The following is a 19,544-nucleotide window of genomic DNA, read 5'->3' as shown; positions in this document are numbered from 1 at the left end:
CTATCCCAAAGCTTATTGGCCAGTTTTATAGAAATAATGTTTCGCAATATTGTAAAGCATCACTAACTTTGAGCAAAATGCACAAGTTTAATTAATAAACTTAACAAAATTTTAAAAACAAAAAAGTATGAATCATTTTGAACATGGAACTGCTGATAAAATGTCAACAATATTAGGGATTTCTCACAGGATTGTGATATTTTTTCCATTTAAAACGTGCACATTGGCAAAGACTTATACAGGAGCTCCTGAAATTAGTTTTAGGCTTGTGTGCCTCATAACAATAACCGTAAAGAAACAGAGGAGTATAACTTGTATTTTCAGATTTCTGTAGATTTTTTTTAATTTGAGTTACAAAATATGAAGTGCCATGGCAGACTCCACAGGGAGTTTGCTAAACTTCTTGTGTTACAAGTATTTACACCCAAGAAAAAAAAGAAAAAAAAAGGAATAGCCATCTAGTTCCATACTGTGTTCTGGTAGTCCCGGAGTTCAAGTCTCTGCCAGGTTTTCCAAGTTCCATGATCAAAGTTTAAATATTTAAAATATTTACAATGTCCCATACTCCAAAACGTCCAAAGGAAAATGTTGTTGGAGCAATGCAAATGTAGGTGCCAGAGGTGTAAAATGTTTCAGTAGTGGGGTGAGGGTGGGGTTGTGGGGGTGAAACAAGCTGGTGGAATTAAAATCTGTGGTCCTCTGCAGGGTCTCTGTTTTATTAGTCCTCCCCTTAAAGAAAAGCACAATGATTTTTTTTTACATCCATGATCCTCTTGTGGGGGCAGAAAATCAATAAAAAGCTCAGTCAATCATTCTTGTTCCTCAAGCATTCAAATTTTTTTCTTCACAGAAAAGTCAAACTCCAATAAATAGAAATACAGCAGAAATGCTAAAAAAAAAAAAAAGAAGAAAAAAAGACGTGACTCTGGTTTGGCCCATCCCTGAGTTCTTTTGAGAAGGACAAAAAGACCAGACATGGGATGACACACGGTTGGGAGGTTAAAAGACTGACGAGAAAAAGAAAAAAAGTCTCGCATTCCTCTTGTTTCCTGAGGCTCATCTGTGGTTCTTTGATCTATCCATGAGGCAGAGTCCCGCGCAGTGAAGGTCACACAGAGGTGATGACAATCATGAGGTGAGGAGAGATACTGGAAATCCCATTGAGAAGGTCGGGCGCCAGCTGAGACAAGTGGCTCTCTGAAAATTCACATGGTGGGAAAATCTGTAGCACGTAGGCAGGCTGGGAAGAGGGGCAGGAATACACAAAATTACTCAACTGAAAATACTTCCGTAAATGAAGAATAGAAAGTGTGTGTCACTATACATGATGAAAGCAACAATGTCTTCAATTTGAGGGTTCTATAATGTATATGTAATTCAAATTTCCGATGTTAAAACCAAAGCACCAAAATAATGCTGAAATTGCCCGCACGCTTAAAAGGAGAATGCAAAAATATGTAGACGAGAGAGAGAGAGAGAGAGAGAGAGAGAGAGAGAGAGAGAGCGCAAGCATAACTTATTAAGTAGGCTTCACCTGATTGGAACCTGGATTTGGGATGTTAATAATGCCAGCCGCCAACTTTGTCTGCAAGTAGTTTATAAAGGCGGACTTAAGAGCTTGCGTCTGGTTCAGAACATCATCTTGATCTCGCCCACAAGGCAAAGCAAGCAGAAGACAGAAGTCACACTCCCCCTGCAGTAACACAAACACAACAATGACTCAATGAAATGAGGACATGCCAGGAATTGGGCAGCAACTGGCAAGGAGGCTGTGAGCACATACTGTCATTCGTCTGGCGACGCTCTCCAGCTGAGAGGCCTCGAGTCTCATCCTCTGGACAATTCTGAGGAAGGCGCCACCTTCTTGGAGGGGCAGTGATCGATGAGCCAAACCTTTGTTGCCGCACACAAAATGCAACTGGACTGCTGCTGTGTCGTTTTTTAGCGCAAGTAGCCCTTGCCAAACAATCGGGTATTTCTGTTAAAGTTAGAGGAGAGGGACAAAGACAAGAATGTGTTCAACAAGAACTCAGTGACTTAAAAAAAAGAGATATTTTGTAGAGTTTTTTTTTCTTACTGTGAGTAACTGCACCATATTAACAGGCTGTGAAATCTTCCCATCAGGAACAACATGTGTTGTGTCAGCCATCTGGGAATGGACGCCTCTTGGGTTTGAGTACATCTGAGTGTACTCTGGGAAGGCGCCACTTAGTCCTGGTGGTATGAGCGGAGCTCTCTGGGGAGATGATATTGTAGGTCCTGGCTGCCGGATTCCCATTAGTCCATCTTTAGAAAGAGGGGAGTGGGGCCTTTTAGCCTCCAATGGCTTTGCGACATCCTTCTCAGAAACACCTTTAGGGAGAATATGCGCCCTTGGAGACAAAGACATCGGTAAAGTGGAAGGTGCAGAGGCAGGGGGGTGAGTCTCCTGAAGGTGCCCTGAATGTGCGTCTGTGGACGAACGCTCGCCTTGTTGGTGAAGGAGTGCACGCATGTCTCTCTGCGTCCTAAACGCGTCGATTGGCACGCCGCTTCGGAACCCCCCGCGAGGATCTGACTGCATCGTCTCTGGTTTCAACTGTGCAGCAGGTTGCCGTCCTTGCTGGTGGAAGCGTCTCGAATCGTCTTGGTCGACGTCGTGACTCCTCAAAGCACTCGGGTTCACCTTGAGGACTTTGTCTCTGCCAACAGTTTGGGGTGAAGTCGGTCGTTGCTGCATGGACCCGGGCCACGGAGACGTAAGAGACTCGCTATGCATCCCGTAACTCATCACGGAGAGTGGAGGAGTATTGACCCGAGCGTCCCCCTGGACGAGATGTCCCACTGGAATCGACTGGGTAGCGGGATGAGGCGACATTCGTCCCAAACCTCCAGGCACGCTATGAGGCGGCATGATAACGGACTGCTCCGGATGATGCACGCCTGTGATAAACTGTTGCATGGCGGGAAGCCCGGTGGGTAACATCACTGGTATGCCCTTAGGTGAGGAAGACCCAATGGGCGAGGACACTTTGGTAAATGGAGAATGGGGATGACTTGACTTGCGTGGGGATCGCGGTTCCTGCTTGTTGCCACTGAGATGCGAAGGAGTTCTGTCACCGGCGGCCGTGACAAAACCCACGTGATTTCCAGGGGGAGATGGCAAATGTGGACTGATGGCGGGACTTATGGCAGAGGCCCATTGCGCCTTCGAGCCATCTGAACTATGTGAATCTCCACTGTCGATTTTCTTTTGATGTTTGGTAGGCATGTAGTCCTGGTGGTACATCGAGCCCATACTCTGATTGCCAACTCCCTGCGCAAGACGCTTCACCACTCCTTGAGGACCCGAGTGATAGGCAGGCTCCATTTTCTCCAAACCCGTGCCTTCTTGTTTATTAGAAGAAAAACTCGACTGCGTCTTACCAGAATGGCCATGATCTGTCTGGAAAGACCCTTTCGGAAGGCCTGACTGTGGATGACTGTATATTTCCGGTTTGATTTGCGGCATGGATACCAGCTGCTGAGATTCCATGTCACCCGCTGTTGCTTGGGGAATTTGACTTATTTTTGCACTTATCCGTTGGGGTCCCTCCGTTTTTTGTCCCGAATGGCTGAGTACCACTACTCCTTCGGATGTGTTGACCCTGAGACCCGGGCAAGATCCTGTACTGAGAGTGGAACTTTCAACAATAAAGCGTGTCGCAGTTCCCCCGTCATCACCAATCGTGGGTCCGTGGTAGGGTCCAGTATCATCTTTGCTGGGCCTGTAGTTGTGTTTTGGTAGAGCCATGTCTGCAGCCTGATTACCAATGTTGAGGTTCACTTTGTCTTCAGGTTCAGGAGGAATGCAAACACGACTAATAACGGAGGAGTGCAATGCAGTGGACGCAATGACAGAAATCACAGACTTGGTCTCGGGAGAAGGTTGTGTGGCGGGTGTTCGAACAGACTGAGATGACATCCGGCATTCGGGTAGCGGCGATTTATTTGGCACAAGTGTTAAAGTAGTATTGTGCTCAGTGAGGATCTGATCTTGGACAGCAGGTAGATTAGTAGGTACATAACTGCTCCCTGGCAGAGAAATGGTTTTGTGTTTCAAAAGAATCTGCCTCAGATCGCTTGAGCCACGATCGATATCCATACTTTCAGGGTCAGGTGAAGGTTGTTTATCCTTGGGCGCTAACGGCAAGGCCGGTGCAGAAGCAACCACTGTACCTGCAGAGTGGCGGATCCAATCTGGTGGCGAGACAGGCGCTCTACTGTTCTGAAGTGGTTTAATATTCGGTCTGCACGCTAGTGGTGACAGGGAGGGTGAATGTGGCTTTGGACCCACTGGACTTTTAGACTGGGGGTAAGCAGTTTTGATATGTGGAATCTGCTCTTCGGTTGGCGATTCTGACTCTTTCACCTCAGGTACCTTGACAGCTGGAGGCTCTTGCTCTGGCTTCCATGCGGTGGGGGTGATAACAGCAGCAGTAGCTGCTGATGGAGCAATTTCTGGGACAATCTTTACAGTGGAAGCGGTGTTCTGAACTGAAAGAGTTGATGCCTCTTCACTTAGGGGAGGTTCTTTTGAATCTTTCCTTGCTTGCTTTTGGCTTTTAGTACGTTTGATAGATTTAGGTCTTCCCTTCTGGCCCTTTTTGGGTGTGGCTGGTGGGGGAGGCTCCTGTTGCGTATTAACAGAACTCGATTCGGGTTCCGGTTCCTTGGCGGGCTGAACCGAGTCTTGAATCTCTGGTTCTGAACTTATGTCGACACTTAGAGATGGTGCTTGGGATAAAGAGACGGCTAAATCCTCATCAGTAATGGAGTCAATGGCGGCAATGAGTTCTGTTTCACTAGCTGGATTAGGTTTTTCTTCATCTGAGAAACTTTTCAAGTCTGTGATTGGGCCAGCTGACGTTTGAGGTTCACTTGGAAAAGACGGATCTGTGAGTTTGGCAATGTTCTCCACGGCCTGTTCCAATTCCATCTCATGTGAACTTAAACTTTTTGATGTTTCCAGATGCTCCTTTTTTTCCAAAGATGATGTTTCACAGTCTTCATTGTTAACCCCTTTGCTGCACTTTGAAACATGATCTTTCACCTCTTTGACATTTAACCTGATCTTGAGGTTCTTCAGAACCGGAGACTTCGGGGTCCTTGGCGACTTGTTTTTTCCTTTCACAGGCTTATCTTTTTCTGTGGTGCTTTTTTCTTCCAACACAGGGGGATAATCCTCTTTGCTGTTTGATTTACCTTCACAAATCTTTTCATTCAGAGCCTGGTTGTCTTTGACCATTTCTCTTTTTTCTCCTTTCTTTTGGTCGACTTGAGGCGATTGGGCTTCTTTAGAGGAGTCTGGCAAAGCCATGGTACTCTCATCAGTGCAATCCATTTCCTGATCATTTCCCTCAGTCAGCTCTGATTTTTCTTCCTTCTTTGTGGATCCACTTAGTTGCGCTGTCGACAGCTGACCCGTTGAACCTTTTGTGGCACTAGGGGAGAATTTTCCCTTCAAATTTCTTGGGTGTCTTTCAGAACTCTCAGATTCATTTGGATCTACATCTTTGTTTTCCATTTTTTTGTCCATTTTAGCTGCATCTTCGCCCTGCCTACGATTCTTGGGAGGGCGGCCCCGTTTCACTGGAGGAGTGGGAACGGGAGCTGGTAAATCCTGCTCATTGTTTTGCTGCTGTGTAGGATCCTTATCCGTGCCACGTTTTCTTGCAGAACGTGGAGACTCTTGAATATCCTTTGCAGTGCGACCCGGGGTTTCTTCTTCAACTGGGGTCGCATAAACAGACTTCACATTCCTCCGTCTTGCTCTGCCTGATGATATGCTCTGTTCAGAGACATCAGCATCCGAGCCATGAAGGGGAGATTTGCCAGTAGACTTAAATTCCGCCCTTGGAGAGGACCCACGTTTCAGTTTCTCTTTGTCAATGCGTTCACTCTTTCGCGTGGCTTGTTTTTCAGGAGCTGACGTAGGCACAAGAGTTAAGGCAACTTCAGCTGGGGATGGTTTGCTCTTCTTAGCTTTCAGTTCTTTTGTTTTATGTTCCTTATGGGCAGAGGTTCCCCCTGTGTTAGTGTCAGCACTGGGCTCTTTACTGACTTTAAGCTGTTTTTCTTCTTCGGGCTCTGAAACTGCACAGTACATCTCTTTCTTCACTAGACACTCTTCGTGAGAAGGTAGTGTGAAACTTGTGGCTTGGGAGACTTCGGTCTGCATTGACAAAGAAACAACCTCTGGTTCTGAACTACTCCCAGACTCATGCAAATTGCAGCTGCTCGGCTCTTCTACACCAGGTTTGGCATCTGTAACATCATCCAGTTTAATTTCAGGTGGAGATAGTTTAAAAGGAGCGTCTAAATAACTGGCTTCTTGTTTGACACATGGAGCTTCTGACTCAGCGCTAGGCTCGCTTGGTGGATAATGCACTGGGAGATGTTCAATTTCTTTTTCCTGTTTTATGAAAACCACAGGAGGAGATGGCTCAGTGGGTAATGGAGACGTCTCTTCTATAGGAGGAAGGTCTTTTAGCTCCGTATGTGGGATAGGGGGTGTTTCTCTGGGTTCAGAAACCAACTCTTCAGCAGGGCTGATGGGCTTTATTTCTGGCTCACTGATAGAGTCTTTCGTTTCAGGTGATTGCAACATCTGTGGCTCTTCCATTGATGTTTTTTCAACATTTATCTCTGCTATCGTTTCTTGTGATTGGGTTTTATTCTTTTGTTGTTCCAATCTTGTAAGTTCCAAAAAACGACTATGGAAAAGCACCACTGGACCCGAGTCAAGTTCACCATCTGTAGTTCCATGCTGATTACTTTGCTGATTTTGCACTTGCTCAGTTTCTTCATATTTTCGCTCCAGATGCTGAAGCCGTCTGGTGTCCAACTCAAAAATAGGGCTGTGAAGGAAGCGGGAGGCAAACAACTCCCTTCGTTCTTGCTCCTCTGGCTTTGGCTCCTCTTTTCGATCATCAAGTTTATCTTCAGATCCACTTCGGATCTTTTTCTTTTTCATGTACCACGATGGTGTAGGCCGTGGTGTTGATTCTATCTTCTCAGTATCCTTTCGGTTGCGGAAACTTGCAAAGTGAGTATCATAATCTAAAAAGGACCAGTTATCGTCTCTGGAAGATGAGAGGGATTTTGCCCGCTCAAGCAGAGCCTTTGTATCTGGTGTGATCGTCTGGTCAAGTGCAAAAGAGTAGAATTTATTTCTTTCAAGATGTGCCGTTTTGGGGTCTGAAAATCTGTCCCCCCTCGGCCTCTCTGAAAAAGATTTTGAAGTAGATGCCACAGGAGAACAGGGTTTGGCTTCTCGATCCTCTTCGGAGTCTGATCTTACCTCCCCTGGCTCGATATCATGCCAAACCCCATATTCCAAACGTTTGCGGTTATGAATATTTTTGTTGAGAGTCCTAGAAAACTTTAGTTCAGGTAACATGTTTCGCTTTACTCTACTCTCCCATCGCTTTTGTTGCTCCTCTTCTGGATTGAGTGTGTTGGATTTGTTTACTTGTGTATTGTGTGTGCTTTTGACAAGCAGCTCCAAATCAGGGTTCATTTTTTCATTTTTGGCAAGTTCTTTCTGCAAATGATCAAAGTCCTCCTCTGTATGGTGGGAAAACTGGTGTCCCGGAGAGGAAGTGTTGTTCCAGTCAGGATCTTCACTTTTTTGCCTGAAGCTCCTATAGACGCGCTCCCTCTTAATTCCTTCAGTGTCAAACTGGTCGAGTTTCTTTTGTTTGTGAGAGGGGAAATTATCAGTGACATCCTCAGGTGGTTTGCCAACTTCATGCACGAGACTGCGGTGTTCCAAGTCATCACTTTCACTTTCATGCGGACTTCCTGGTTTGTCCGGTTTTCCAGGTTTGTCAGACTCTCGATGTTGCTGCTGATGTAACCGTCTATTTTGCTCCATTTGCTTGCGGTAACTCTGAGACAGGTCAATGTCTACAGGCTCATCCTTAATCTTGATGCTTTTGGAAATTTCAGGCACCTGACCACTACTTTTGAAAATGGCACTGTGTTCCTGTTCTCTTGAAGAGCCTTGGTCTGAATTACCCTCAAGTGAAAGTCTTCGGGATGTCGTGTGGGCTGGGAGTCGCTTCGACTCAGAACGGTCCAACGATCCCTCAGCTTTCTCTCTGAGTACTTTTATGTCCTCTTGAACATCCTTTGGGATTCCACTTTTAAATCTAGAATCTCTCCGTAGAGCATCTTTGTGTTTATCAGAGTCTATCTCTTTCCCATATGGTGCTATCACACTCGCTTCTTGCGATTGATTAGAATCCTCTTCATCAAGCCTGCTTCGCTTTTGGTGAATAGTCCTTCCACCTGACTCAGCAAAGCGCCTTTTTCTTGCTGCAAGGCGATCTGAATCCATCGATGAGTCTTTCCCATCATTTCCAATCTCAGTTTTAATATGTTTCTTGAGTCGATTTTTTCCATCCATATCAGAATTATCCCCTTTAACCGTTTCAGATCTTTCGCTTTTCACCGACTCGTGGTGGGCAGCTGAGAATTGACTTCCCGTAATAGAGTCATTATCGCCCTTATATTTCTGCCTATCTTGGGCATCTGGTTCAGCTCCCTTTCCTCGTCCAGGGCCTACCTCAAGAGCAGCATCGAGCTCTGTGTCTGGTAGTGTATTGGATGGAGATTGCCCCTTTACTTTCCTGGATTTGACTCTCTCTGCTTTTTCACCTCTCTCTTTTCGTTTGGGCCGCTTGGTCTTTTCGGAGCCCACCACTCGGTCAGGTTGATTGCTCTTTTCACTCTTGTCATTCTTTGAGGCATGTTCAAGCAAAGTCTTTTCAGATTTTTCGAAGTGTGGGGGTGAGAGTGAGCTTACACTACCACTTCTCTCAGAGGACTGGCTATAAACTCGTCGCTCTGATTCTCTGGGAGCTCGCTCAGACGGCGATGGCGACACTGCTGGGGTAATAGGCCGCCGATGGTGAGAAGGACTCCACCTGTTTCGGTCAGCTTCAAAACGTTCCCGTTCTCTTTGAATATAGGTGTATTTCCTAATGTCTTGCTCAAAGGGATCTCTGTATTCCCTGTAGTCCCGTGGATCTTCATGGTATCGTGGGTCATAATGTTCTCCCTGAAAATGTTCTAATTCAGGGAAACGGTCCCGACTGCGAGCAGCGTATTCTCTCCGGGCATCTTCCGGGTAAAGGCCAGGTGTTCGAATAGTTTCATAGTAAGCTCTCTCCGCTGTAAATTCATGGTAGAGCGGCCTGCGATCCTCCCTGTTGCATGAATAGGAAACAGAAGGAAACCGAATTAACAGAGTTCACCAAACATTTCCTTTGTTTAAGCAAAATACATTTTTAAATTCTAAACCTGACTCATTATTATGTAAACACGCCCCATGCTATCTACAGCGTGTCCCTTAACTCTCCTTACATAGGAGAAATAATACATTCCATATATATATTTGGTCCCAACATTTATGTCTTTATCATTTCAGACAACCCAGAGAATGCATTTGAATAAAGAGCAATGAATTGACATCATCCTGATGGTTCAGCAAGCGGTCGTATGGTTTGTCAAGAAACTTATTTCTCCTATGTATGGAGACCTTATGGGACACCCTCTGGATTAATATCTTGTTAACAACTGAACTCAATTTTATGACAAGTATGCAATTAACAATGTAACCCATTTACCGTCGTTCAGGAGGAATTTCATAAAGTTCTCTGATGTCTTGCCCAGATGTCTGCATAGCTCTGAAGAATGCCAACTGACTCTCTTGACTTGCAAAGTCCACCTGCCATCAACAAATCATGATAAACTTAAATCTATTCGATTAATGAAAATGCCACATTTAACAAATTAGGTCACCTTAATTTTGTTGCCTCCAATCTTCCAGCCTTTGGTCTCTCTTACAGCGGTTTGAGCAAAATCTGTGTTGTTGTAAAAGATGAGGGCCATCCCTTTCATTCTGTCAAATAAAACCTAAGAAAAAGAAAGACTGCTTAAGACAGTTTGATGAAAGTATAATAAAAAAAAAATCTACAACACCTTACCTTGACAACATGACCATAACGACAAAAATGGCGCGTGAGGTATTGCTCTGTGATATTGGTTGTTAGCCCATCAAGCCAAACACAAGCTGTGGGCATACTTTTCCCAAAACCAAGCTAAGAAAAAGGAGGGGAAAAAAAGGTAATAAGAACATTACACAAAAAGTATGCATTTGACTGGCAAACATTAAAAAAATGAACTAATTTATTATATATTACCTTTAGTCTGTTACTGCCAAGATACTCGCCATCCATCTTTTTAATGGCCTTGCAGACACTGGCAATATCAGAATACTGTACAAACGCATATTGGGGAACTCCATTTATTTTCTTGATGTCAATGTCCTAGTGGAGAACAAAACACACATTTAGAGGGCTAGAAAAGACACAAAGAACAGATTTTCACAGGAAGATGGTATCTTACGACAATTTCTCCAAAGCGTTGAAAAATTTCAAAAAGTTGTTCACGGCTGGTCGTCTTCTCAAGGTTGCCAATGAATAATGTTCTGGTGGCTTTTGGGTGGAATTCATCTATCCTACCATCCAGGGGCCTGAACTCATTCTCACTCTCCGTTTCTAAGAAAAGAAATGTCTCATTATGACAAGCACCGGCAGAGAAATTTAAACTTTTGCACAATGACAAGAAATTTTAACTTTCGGACAAATGTCTTAATAAAACAGTTGGGATTAAAAAGTATACTGTAGTATTCAGTGACACACACTTCAGCTTTCATCGGCGCACAATTGGTCTGCATTCTCACATTTGGTGTGATTCAGCCTTACAAAAGGAACCGAGCGATGAATCAGTATTTTTTGCATACGTGTAAACAAGCCAAACTAATGTATTTATGCTATGTTATTCTGAGTGTATCTACTTTCGATAAAAACTCACAAATTCCCTTTTTGATCTTGTGAAGAAAAATTCCCGAGACCACTAACAACCTGACCCCCAAAACGTTATGTGCCACTTCTAATACTTTGCCGCTTTTGAGGCATGCTGAAATTTGGACACCATTTGCATTTCACTGTGGTTGACTTATCCAAGTCCAACAGTGAAAAGCTTTTCGCACAAAAATTAAATGTCAGGAACACCAGCAATTTAAGGAATCTTGTGAGCCGTTTACACCCTGAATTGATAACTATGCCAGCCAAAGAAATGATGTGAGTTTCAACAATCCTGCCAAACTCAAAGAAAATATCCCAGACTGTGGGAGCCTTTACAGCCAAGGATTTATGGCCGTATTCTTGAGCAGACAACACAGCTTTTCAAGACTTGTTCAGAACATTGGATCAGCAACATAAGATCCCTCAGCATAACCACTCCACGAAAAAAAAGGGGGTGGTGGGTGGGGGCTAGCTACCTTTATAATAATGATAATTTAAATAAAACTTGACCATGTTCACAATGCATGTGGGCTAAGACGACAATATTTATTTGTTATTGTCATTATCAAACTTTCTGTTTAACTTATTTTAAAATATATATATATATATATATATTATATATAATATTTAAACATGTGGTGACATTGAATCAAATCAGACAATTGTAATCCGATCAACTTGTTAGACCACTCAACATTCAAACCTCAGCCAAATACAGTGATTAAAGTTCTACACAGGACAGACTAAATGAAAAGTTTGCAGTTTTAAAAATAAAAAACGCTATTAAATGCCTTGGATAATGGGTGGCTGTTATAGACATAAGAAGTTTAGTTGATGGGTGAGGTTCTCGGTCAGAGACACGGCGGGAGTTAACTGAGGCTACATTCAAAACTTGCAGTTTTAAAACTAAACAGCAAGCAATTTTCCTCTTCTGGTGGTGTCTGAATCACATCTGTTTGTGCAATTTCACTGCCGACTGCTACACTGGCTTGCCGCGCAAACCACAGACTGGCTAGCTGCCATAAGCTTGTCTTTTGTGATCAAGCGTTTTATTTTTCCTGCGGTTAGCTTTTTACATTTAGGCCCTGCAGAAATTTGCAACGTCGCGTTCGCAAACAAAACCTATGAATTACATCTTATCTCAATTGTTGTCAACTTCAAAATAAAATCGATGCCATGAGATGCAGGGGCAGTGCTCATTCATCTTTTAAGATCAACTCGCTTCCATTTTTCACAACACTTATCCTCATTCGGGTCACGGATGAGCTGGAGCATATCCAATCTGGGCAAGAAGCAGGATATACCGTCCTGTATTTTGGACTGGTTGTCAACTCATCGTGGGGTAATTAGGAATAAAGAATGTTAAAAATATTGCGGTGTTTCAGATTCAGAAAACTTGTTTTTAATCTTGATATTAGCTTTGGTGTGATATGTTCCTAAATATGCACCGTCCTTTCTTATATTCGAACGCAAGCATGACTTATACCACAAAGTTTAAGAGCACAGCAGTGTTTGAAGGTGTTTGTAAATTTCAAACGCAATTCAAGTGTTTTGGGATCATAGTTTATGATATACAATGTCAAACTGACAGAAACAAGATTCATAATTTGATCAAAAGGTTAGATTTATACTAAACATCACTTACCAGGACCATTCCAAGCAGTGACTTCAATCAGCATGCCAAAGAACAGTTTTCCTTTAGGGACGCTAAGGGCTTTCTCTTGATCCTCTTGCTGTCTAAAGAACACCAGACCATATCTGTCTTCTGATGCTCCATGGATCTGCACGGAGGTCACTTTGCCATGTTTCTTGAACTCATGGAATAGTCCGTCTTTTAAACTTGTGTCTGAAGAAAAAATTATTACATTTCGTAAGTGTGCGCAATCATATACAGTATACAATCCCAAAACCATGTCTTGTAAAAAGTCTTACTGATTACAATCTACATGACCTTAGAAACCAACAATGTCTCCATATAGTGTGTTTAAATTTTAACAAACGCAGTGGTCACCCCTTCGGTGTAGTTTGGCCTATAATGAAACTTCAACACCAGGTACAAAGCTCACCTGTCGATCGTGCCGGGAGGTTTTGCACTTTAATCCCAAAGCTTCTTCGTGGCTCATCCGAGTCAAGCACCATTGATGACTGAGGTGGCGCGTGAGCAGCTGACGACTGAACAGAACGCGCTCGTGATCCATCACTTGAGCTGCTGTTGGAGTCACTGTTGTCAAAAGAGTACACTATGTCACATTTGCTCGTCTGAGGGGGCGAACCGATGAGACAGATAAAAGATATCAACACGCATCACTGCCACCCACGCCCCAAAAGTGTCCCACCTGCCACTGCCTGTACTGCTGGTGCTGCTCACGGAATCAGAGCTTGAAGATCTGCTGCGGGATTGCGATCGGGGGCCTCTTCCAGGGGACAGAGGGGCTCGTTTAGGGGAATGAGCAGTTTTGGAGGTCTGTCCAGTTGTCCGCTGGGGGGAAGGGTGTCGAGACTGCGAGGAATGGGACGATCGACTCCGGCGGTGATGGTACGTTCTATCAACACGTCGTCCTCTGTCGTCTCTGTAGAGGTCGCGTCGTGTCGCAGTCGCAAGAGAGAAGGGGTCTCGAATTCTAGAGTCAAAATGAGGGTCTGATGCCTCAAAGGTTCCGCTGATGGCACTGCTCCCTGGACCAGCAGCAGCAAACAAAGAGCGCTCCCTGTAATAGTCCGCATTGTAGTGCCGCTGTCTGTCAAAAGTGCCACTGCGCTCGTGGTGTCCATATGGGCTGTGGTCATACGCACGTTCGCGGGTTTCTGAGCTACTGCAAAATGACAAGAGGATAGAGAAGAGAAGCGGGTCAATAGGATCCTTGACATTCAGCTTAGCATTCTGTATTGTGTATCGTCGCCAGCCAAAGAAGTCTTTGTCCAAATTGAAGCTGTTTAATCTGAAAATTTAAAACCATTCTTCGACATGTACAATACAAAAGAAATCTCCAGTTATGTTTCGTATTGGACAGCAACAGAGCAGCACTGTGTCTGAGCGGTTACGCCATCTAATTCACAGTTTGAGGCTTAGGGGTTCGAAGCCGGGCTCTGTCCTTCCAGTGTGGGGTCTGCATGTTCTCCCTACGCTTGAGTTAGTTTCTCTTGGTACATCGGCTTCCTCCAACATTCCAAAAACATTCAAAGACACCCTAAATAGTACAAAGGTTTAAATATGGGCATGAAATTATTTTGTTGTGTATACATACAGTATAGCCCGGCGACTGCCACCCGTGACCTTAATGAGAATAAGCACTACAGAAAATGAATGGATGCCAACATGACAAAGCTTTTGACCATGACCTGTAATGTCCTAAAAATACAAGTCATTCACAATCAATATGTCGCAGTTAATATCCCAATTGACAGTGTAACATTTGACGGATTTCTAGAGTTTCACGTTGCATGACAAAAGTGGGTTAAAAGTGTCATAAGCACTGGCCTGGTCACCAGTCAATGGCAGGGCAGGCATAGCTAAACAACAACTCATGTTTTTGGAATGTGGGAGGAACTCTGAGTAGCTCAACACAACCCATGCATGCAGGGTGAGAACATGCTAATTTCTCACAGGAGGGCCTGAGATTCGAACCACTCCACTGTGAGGCAGACTTGCTATCCCTTATAGACATTAGATGCATACATATAAAATTACAAAACCTACACAAATATTTGTATTTGATTGAAAGAGTAAGTATTCTCGTCAGTATAACTTTTTTTAAAAAATCTAAATGTGATGCAATGTCAGACAAACACAATGAAAGATGAAAAAGCAAGGGACAGAGAAATACCAACCTTTTTCGTAAGAAGTTACTGTAACTAATCCAAATAAAATCTAGGTGGTCAGAATGTGAGAGCCGGAATGAAAAACCAACAGGAAAAATCTGTTATTCTAATGTGCCAAAAACGGCTCTCTTCGATCAGACTGCAAGTAATCTTCAATTACTGTGGAGTATGAGGCCATCAGATAATCCACTGTTAGGCAATGGAATTTCCTTCACGGGATGAGGGGAGGAAAAAAAGAAAAATAAAACAACCACAGAATTAATGGATTTCTGAACATGTAGAGCAGGAAAAAAAAACAAAGGAACATAAAGCTCTAAAAAAAATAAAATAAAGATGATGAACTTCAGGATAATTCAGACAAGTCCATGTCGCTTAAACAGAACATCCAAATGGATCATCTAAGCAAAAAGTACTTTCCAAAAATTCCACTTTAAAGGAGTCCAAAATGTATTCCTTAGGCTTTGTCATTGTATGACATGATATGTAAAACGGAACATATTTTGTCAATAATTAAACTCCGTAATAACAAGCTATAAAATCCCAGTTGTTGGATATGGCATAATTCCACACTCCGCGGATCGTATCCGATGTGCCTGCTGGCTGGCTTGAGGTTGTGGTATTACTTTGGAAAAGTTGTCTTCGGATCTCTCTTCACTGCAGATTGGGCAACCTCACACAGCTACATCCACATACAAGTAATCCAACTGAATGGCAGCTACACCAATCCACACTAGGACTCAAGTGAGTACATCCAAGGCATACATCCAGGAGAGTACATCCAATGGTGCAGACTTCTGGTATCTTCAGGAATAGCTCCATAAGCCTCCCTGGATAATAGATGGGATCCTCTGTGTTCTTGTGAAGTCTTCTAAGTATAGCTTCCATATTTTGTAGGAAATGTAGCTACTCTATTTCATCGTGTGCTAAAATTGGCTTAAAAAAATACAAAACAAAAAAAACAGCATTTAATTTTTTGGGCCTTGGGTTGCATAATGATTAAATTCCAGGTTCAGAACAGGCTGTATCCATGGATTGAAAAATATTTGGGGGAAGAAAAAAAATAGTAATCCAGCTATCAGCAATTGCCAAGACAGACAAAAGGATAACCAGATGTAGGTAGTCCTGAAAAAGGTTATGATAAAATACCCAATACCTGTGAATCCACCATGGCTTGCTTGCATCATGGACTTACTTCCAGATTTCATTTTTTGTGTCAAAATAAAAACTTAGATCCATATCCTGGGGAAAAAATGGCTTTCAAGTATCCAAAAGCTCCCAGGAAAGGGTAATTTCCAACAAAATAAATCCAGAACTCGCCAGGATATTCCTTTTGGGTGTAATATCCATAAACAGATCTGGTATTAATGTAACCTTAAGAAATCATAATGTGTGGTTAATTTACTTAATCCCATTGGCATGGCAAGTCAATTATGATGAAAAGCGGACCGATCCCTAAATTACCTTTGTGAGACCCCCGTGAGGCATACGTCCCTTCGGAATAAACCAACTATGTGATTAGGTGTTACACCTATCTCATACCGAGATTTCCACGGATTGGTGACCATGTCCACTTACCCATCTATTCTCCGTTCATAACGCCCCTCTCTGGTGTGAAGGGACACAGGGGGGCCAAAGACAGGTCCAACTGTTCCCCTAGAGAATCCTGTAACATCTCGACTGCTCGAGGGGGAGCTGTCATCAAGGCCCCGAACAGCACTTGGGACTGACCCAGGTTCATTGTAGTCAGTCCGAAGGTCCCTGTCCCCCATCTTGTTGACGGCATTGTGTGCCTTCTGAGCGCTTTTGATATCCACAAAATCCACAAAGGCTGCAACGCCGCCCTCTGACCCTCGCTTCCGCAGGACCTTAACACTCTCCACACGTCCATACCTGAGAATGGATTAAATCAGATGGAATTGATTAACTCAAGATAAGAGAGGAATGTATACTTCGTGCAAATACAGCAGGCATTAAATATTTCCGAAAGTGGAAACAACTAGCTGTACAGTAAATAGTCAAGCATCCACATCATCAAATTGGGGAAATACAATCTAATCTGAGGAAATAATTAAGAAAATAGATTAAATTGAGATTATTTGCAGAAGCCGCTGCTAAAATTTTAATACTACAGTATTTGTTTTCTTGGAAATGGGTTTGTTGAGTTCCTCGATTGCTGCCCCCCCCACCGGCACGCGAATACGACATGTTGCGTTTTAACCTTTTCCAACCTTTGGAGCATAAACCAGACGGCCGACAAGCTCTAGGTTTAGGCGAGTGCATTCACCATAAGTAACATCTAGACCGAGAATGGTGATTAAAGTGCCTTTGAGCAGTCCAACAACCAGCTAATATTAAAAGATGGGCCCGGTCGGCTGTCTGATTTTTTTCACAAATTTGAGCTGGAGTGTTTTCGAAACGCACGACTCTTAACACCCTCGCGGGAATTAACATTTATTTGGTATACACACATACAAACAAATACAAAACAACGATGCGGTGCAAGTTTTATATAATGTGCCCGTTAAACGTGTGCGACCGTGTCTTTTAACGATCATTAAAACGTATTGACTTGCCACAAAATGGTTGGCTGGGTGGTAGGTAGCTTGTGGCTAGCGCCTTGCTTATCACTCGTAGCACAAGTTAGCTAATTCGGCAAATATCGTCAACAACGGCGCTAGGGTGGGCCCGTTTGGTACAGCGTCCCCTTCGAAATCACGACGTTGTGTCGTCCAACTCGAGCAGAACTTGAAAAGCCCCCTTCTCATAGTTTGCACACGCTAGCGTTAGCATCGACGATGGGCTAGCCAGAGACGGCTCAATGTTGTACTGTATATGGCGCGCTGCTCCGCCACCACAGAATCCCCCTCTTGCGTAACCTACCGTTTAAAATGCTCCACAATTTTCTCCTCTCGAACGTGTTCGGGCAAATTTCCCACCCAAAGGTGTCTGGTTTCCCGAACCATCTTGCGCTATCCTTTGCCCCTTCACACACATATGATCGGGCGCGTTTGAAATCCCAGCTGGTCGAAGGGTCCGTCGGAACAAAATGAACGACGACGTATTTCTGCCAAGCAGACGCGGGCCTGCTCGCCCGCTGCTCTTTTAGCTTTAGCCGCTGCGTCCTCGAGTCAGGCACGAGAGCGCGCTTCAGGGTGCGAGCTGCGCGAGCACAGGCTGCGCGCACCCTTTGGGAGGGCCCACACGATTCCGCCAAGTGTAGACTAGTCAATGGCGGTCCTTGCTTGCCCCTTTGCAACAAAGCCCCCTCACACAATCTCTTGACCAGTACACGCACAGATAAAACACAATTGTGTTATCTATTCAACTATGGTGCGAATAAACTCAATTCAAGTGACTTATGTGGTTAGCAATTAATCAATAAAAGAGGCTTCAAGATGTTTGACACCACTCCCAGCTGAAGTTTACTGTCAAACTACTGTAAATACAGGAGAATTACCCATTGTGTATTCAAGAGAACCAAACAGGGTTGCCTAACAATGGTTCACGAGCTTAATGCTAAAATATTGTAATAATGGCCTTGTATATGGTCAAGGATGACACAGTTGCTGATGCACTTCTGTGGCTTTTCTGTATTACAATGAATTGGAACATAATGCACATACAATCAAGAGTTACGCACTACTCTTGTATCCGTTTCACCTACACAATAACATATTGTACATTTTGATCTAATGAGAGTGTTCATTTGAACAAAAATAGTCTCAAAATTATTTTACTTCGGCACACATTTTAGCTATGGACTAATACAGGTACATGTTTGACAATTACAAACTCCGCTTCTAATACTGTAATTCTTTTCGTAAACAAATGTATATACTTTTACTTTTTGTAATGCCAGTTCAAACTGAAAAAAAAAATCAATCTGAAATAATCAAGCAAGCATCTTGGCGAGAGGCTTATAAATTAGCTAAAGATATGATAAGTGCTACATTAGAGGTTATTGACAACTTCAACTCAGAATCCCCCATATCATCCTGTAGTCATGAAAAAGGGAATCAAATAAAAATATTCCATACAAGTGACAGTGCTGAAGGCCTCAGGTAACAACCGTCATAGCTAACCTGTTTCGTGGGTTTGGGCATGTGACGTTTGCAAACTGAGCCGTCTGATGTCATTTTTACTCGAGAGCAAGTGCACTAGAAACACTTGTATTTTTTTGGAGTGGGGGGGCTGTCATTTAAATTGGAACAACTTTAAAATCGAAAATTATTGACATTTCTGATGGGTGGCACAGTGGTGAACTGGTTAGCATGTCCACCTCAGAGTGCAGAGGTGCAAGGTTTGATTCCAGCTTCGGGCTTCTTGTGTTACCATGCCAATCTACTCGACTCAGAGCCTTCAGAATCAGTGGTATGGGCAGATGTAACTTTAGCTACAGGTATTAGCAATTAATTTGCTTCTTTAACGCATCGGATTTCAAAATTTCGGCACACCACTAAACAAAACTGTCACAAGTGGATACACAAATTAATAATGTACCTTCTGCCATCTAGTGGAAGGGAATTGAATTGTTCTGCCTGTCACTGTGCATCACTGGCATAGATAGATGAACAAAGATACATTATTATTTTTGGACCAATTAAGTGAAAGTGGATCATTTGCTGCGACACACTTTATTGTCTCTCATGTCATCACTAGCTCACTGCGTATTTAAAACAAAAAATATTAACCGAGCACATTTGCACTACACCGAAAGAAGTTTTTGTTGAATATACTCCATTTATTTCCTAGTACGTTTTTTTAAATAGGGTATACATCTACTTACAAAACGTGGCTGGATCCATTTTATTTGGTGCAGCCACTTAATCA

At 43.4% G+C, this 19,544-nt stretch overlaps 1 protein-coding gene across 1 annotated transcript; it reads right to left on the bottom strand.

Moving 5' to 3' along the window:
• Positions 1 to 312: 312 nt before the first annotated feature.
• Positions 313 to 17,842, bottom strand: LOC147201439 (msx2-interacting protein). The gene is made up of 14 exons (XM_086116881.1): positions 17,595 to 17,842; positions 16,290 to 16,604; positions 13,232 to 13,708; positions 12,962 to 13,116; positions 12,541 to 12,741; positions 10,435 to 10,586; positions 10,230 to 10,355; positions 10,014 to 10,127; positions 9,829 to 9,942; positions 9,654 to 9,754; positions 2,078 to 9,233; positions 1,784 to 1,978; positions 1,535 to 1,693; positions 313 to 1,240 (listed from the first exon to the last, which is right to left on the bottom strand). Exons 1-14 carry the CDS (start codon positions 17,675 to 17,677, stop codon positions 1,109 to 1,111), a joined length of 9,480 nt encoding a protein of 3,159 aa, XP_085973007.1. The 5' UTR covers positions 17,678 to 17,842; the 3' UTR covers positions 313 to 1,108.
• Positions 17,843 to 19,544: the final 1,702 nt, after the last annotated feature.

The sequence above is a fragment of the Hippocampus guttulatus genome, chromosome 8, assembly GCF_054856545.1.
Source record: "Hippocampus guttulatus isolate MCC_2025c chromosome 8, RoL_Hgut_1.0, whole genome shotgun sequence".
NCBI lineage: Eukaryota > Metazoa > Chordata > Actinopteri > Syngnathiformes > Syngnathidae > Hippocampus > Hippocampus guttulatus.
Note: the sequence above shows the minus strand (reverse complement) of the source record. Positions and strands in the feature narration are given on the sequence as shown.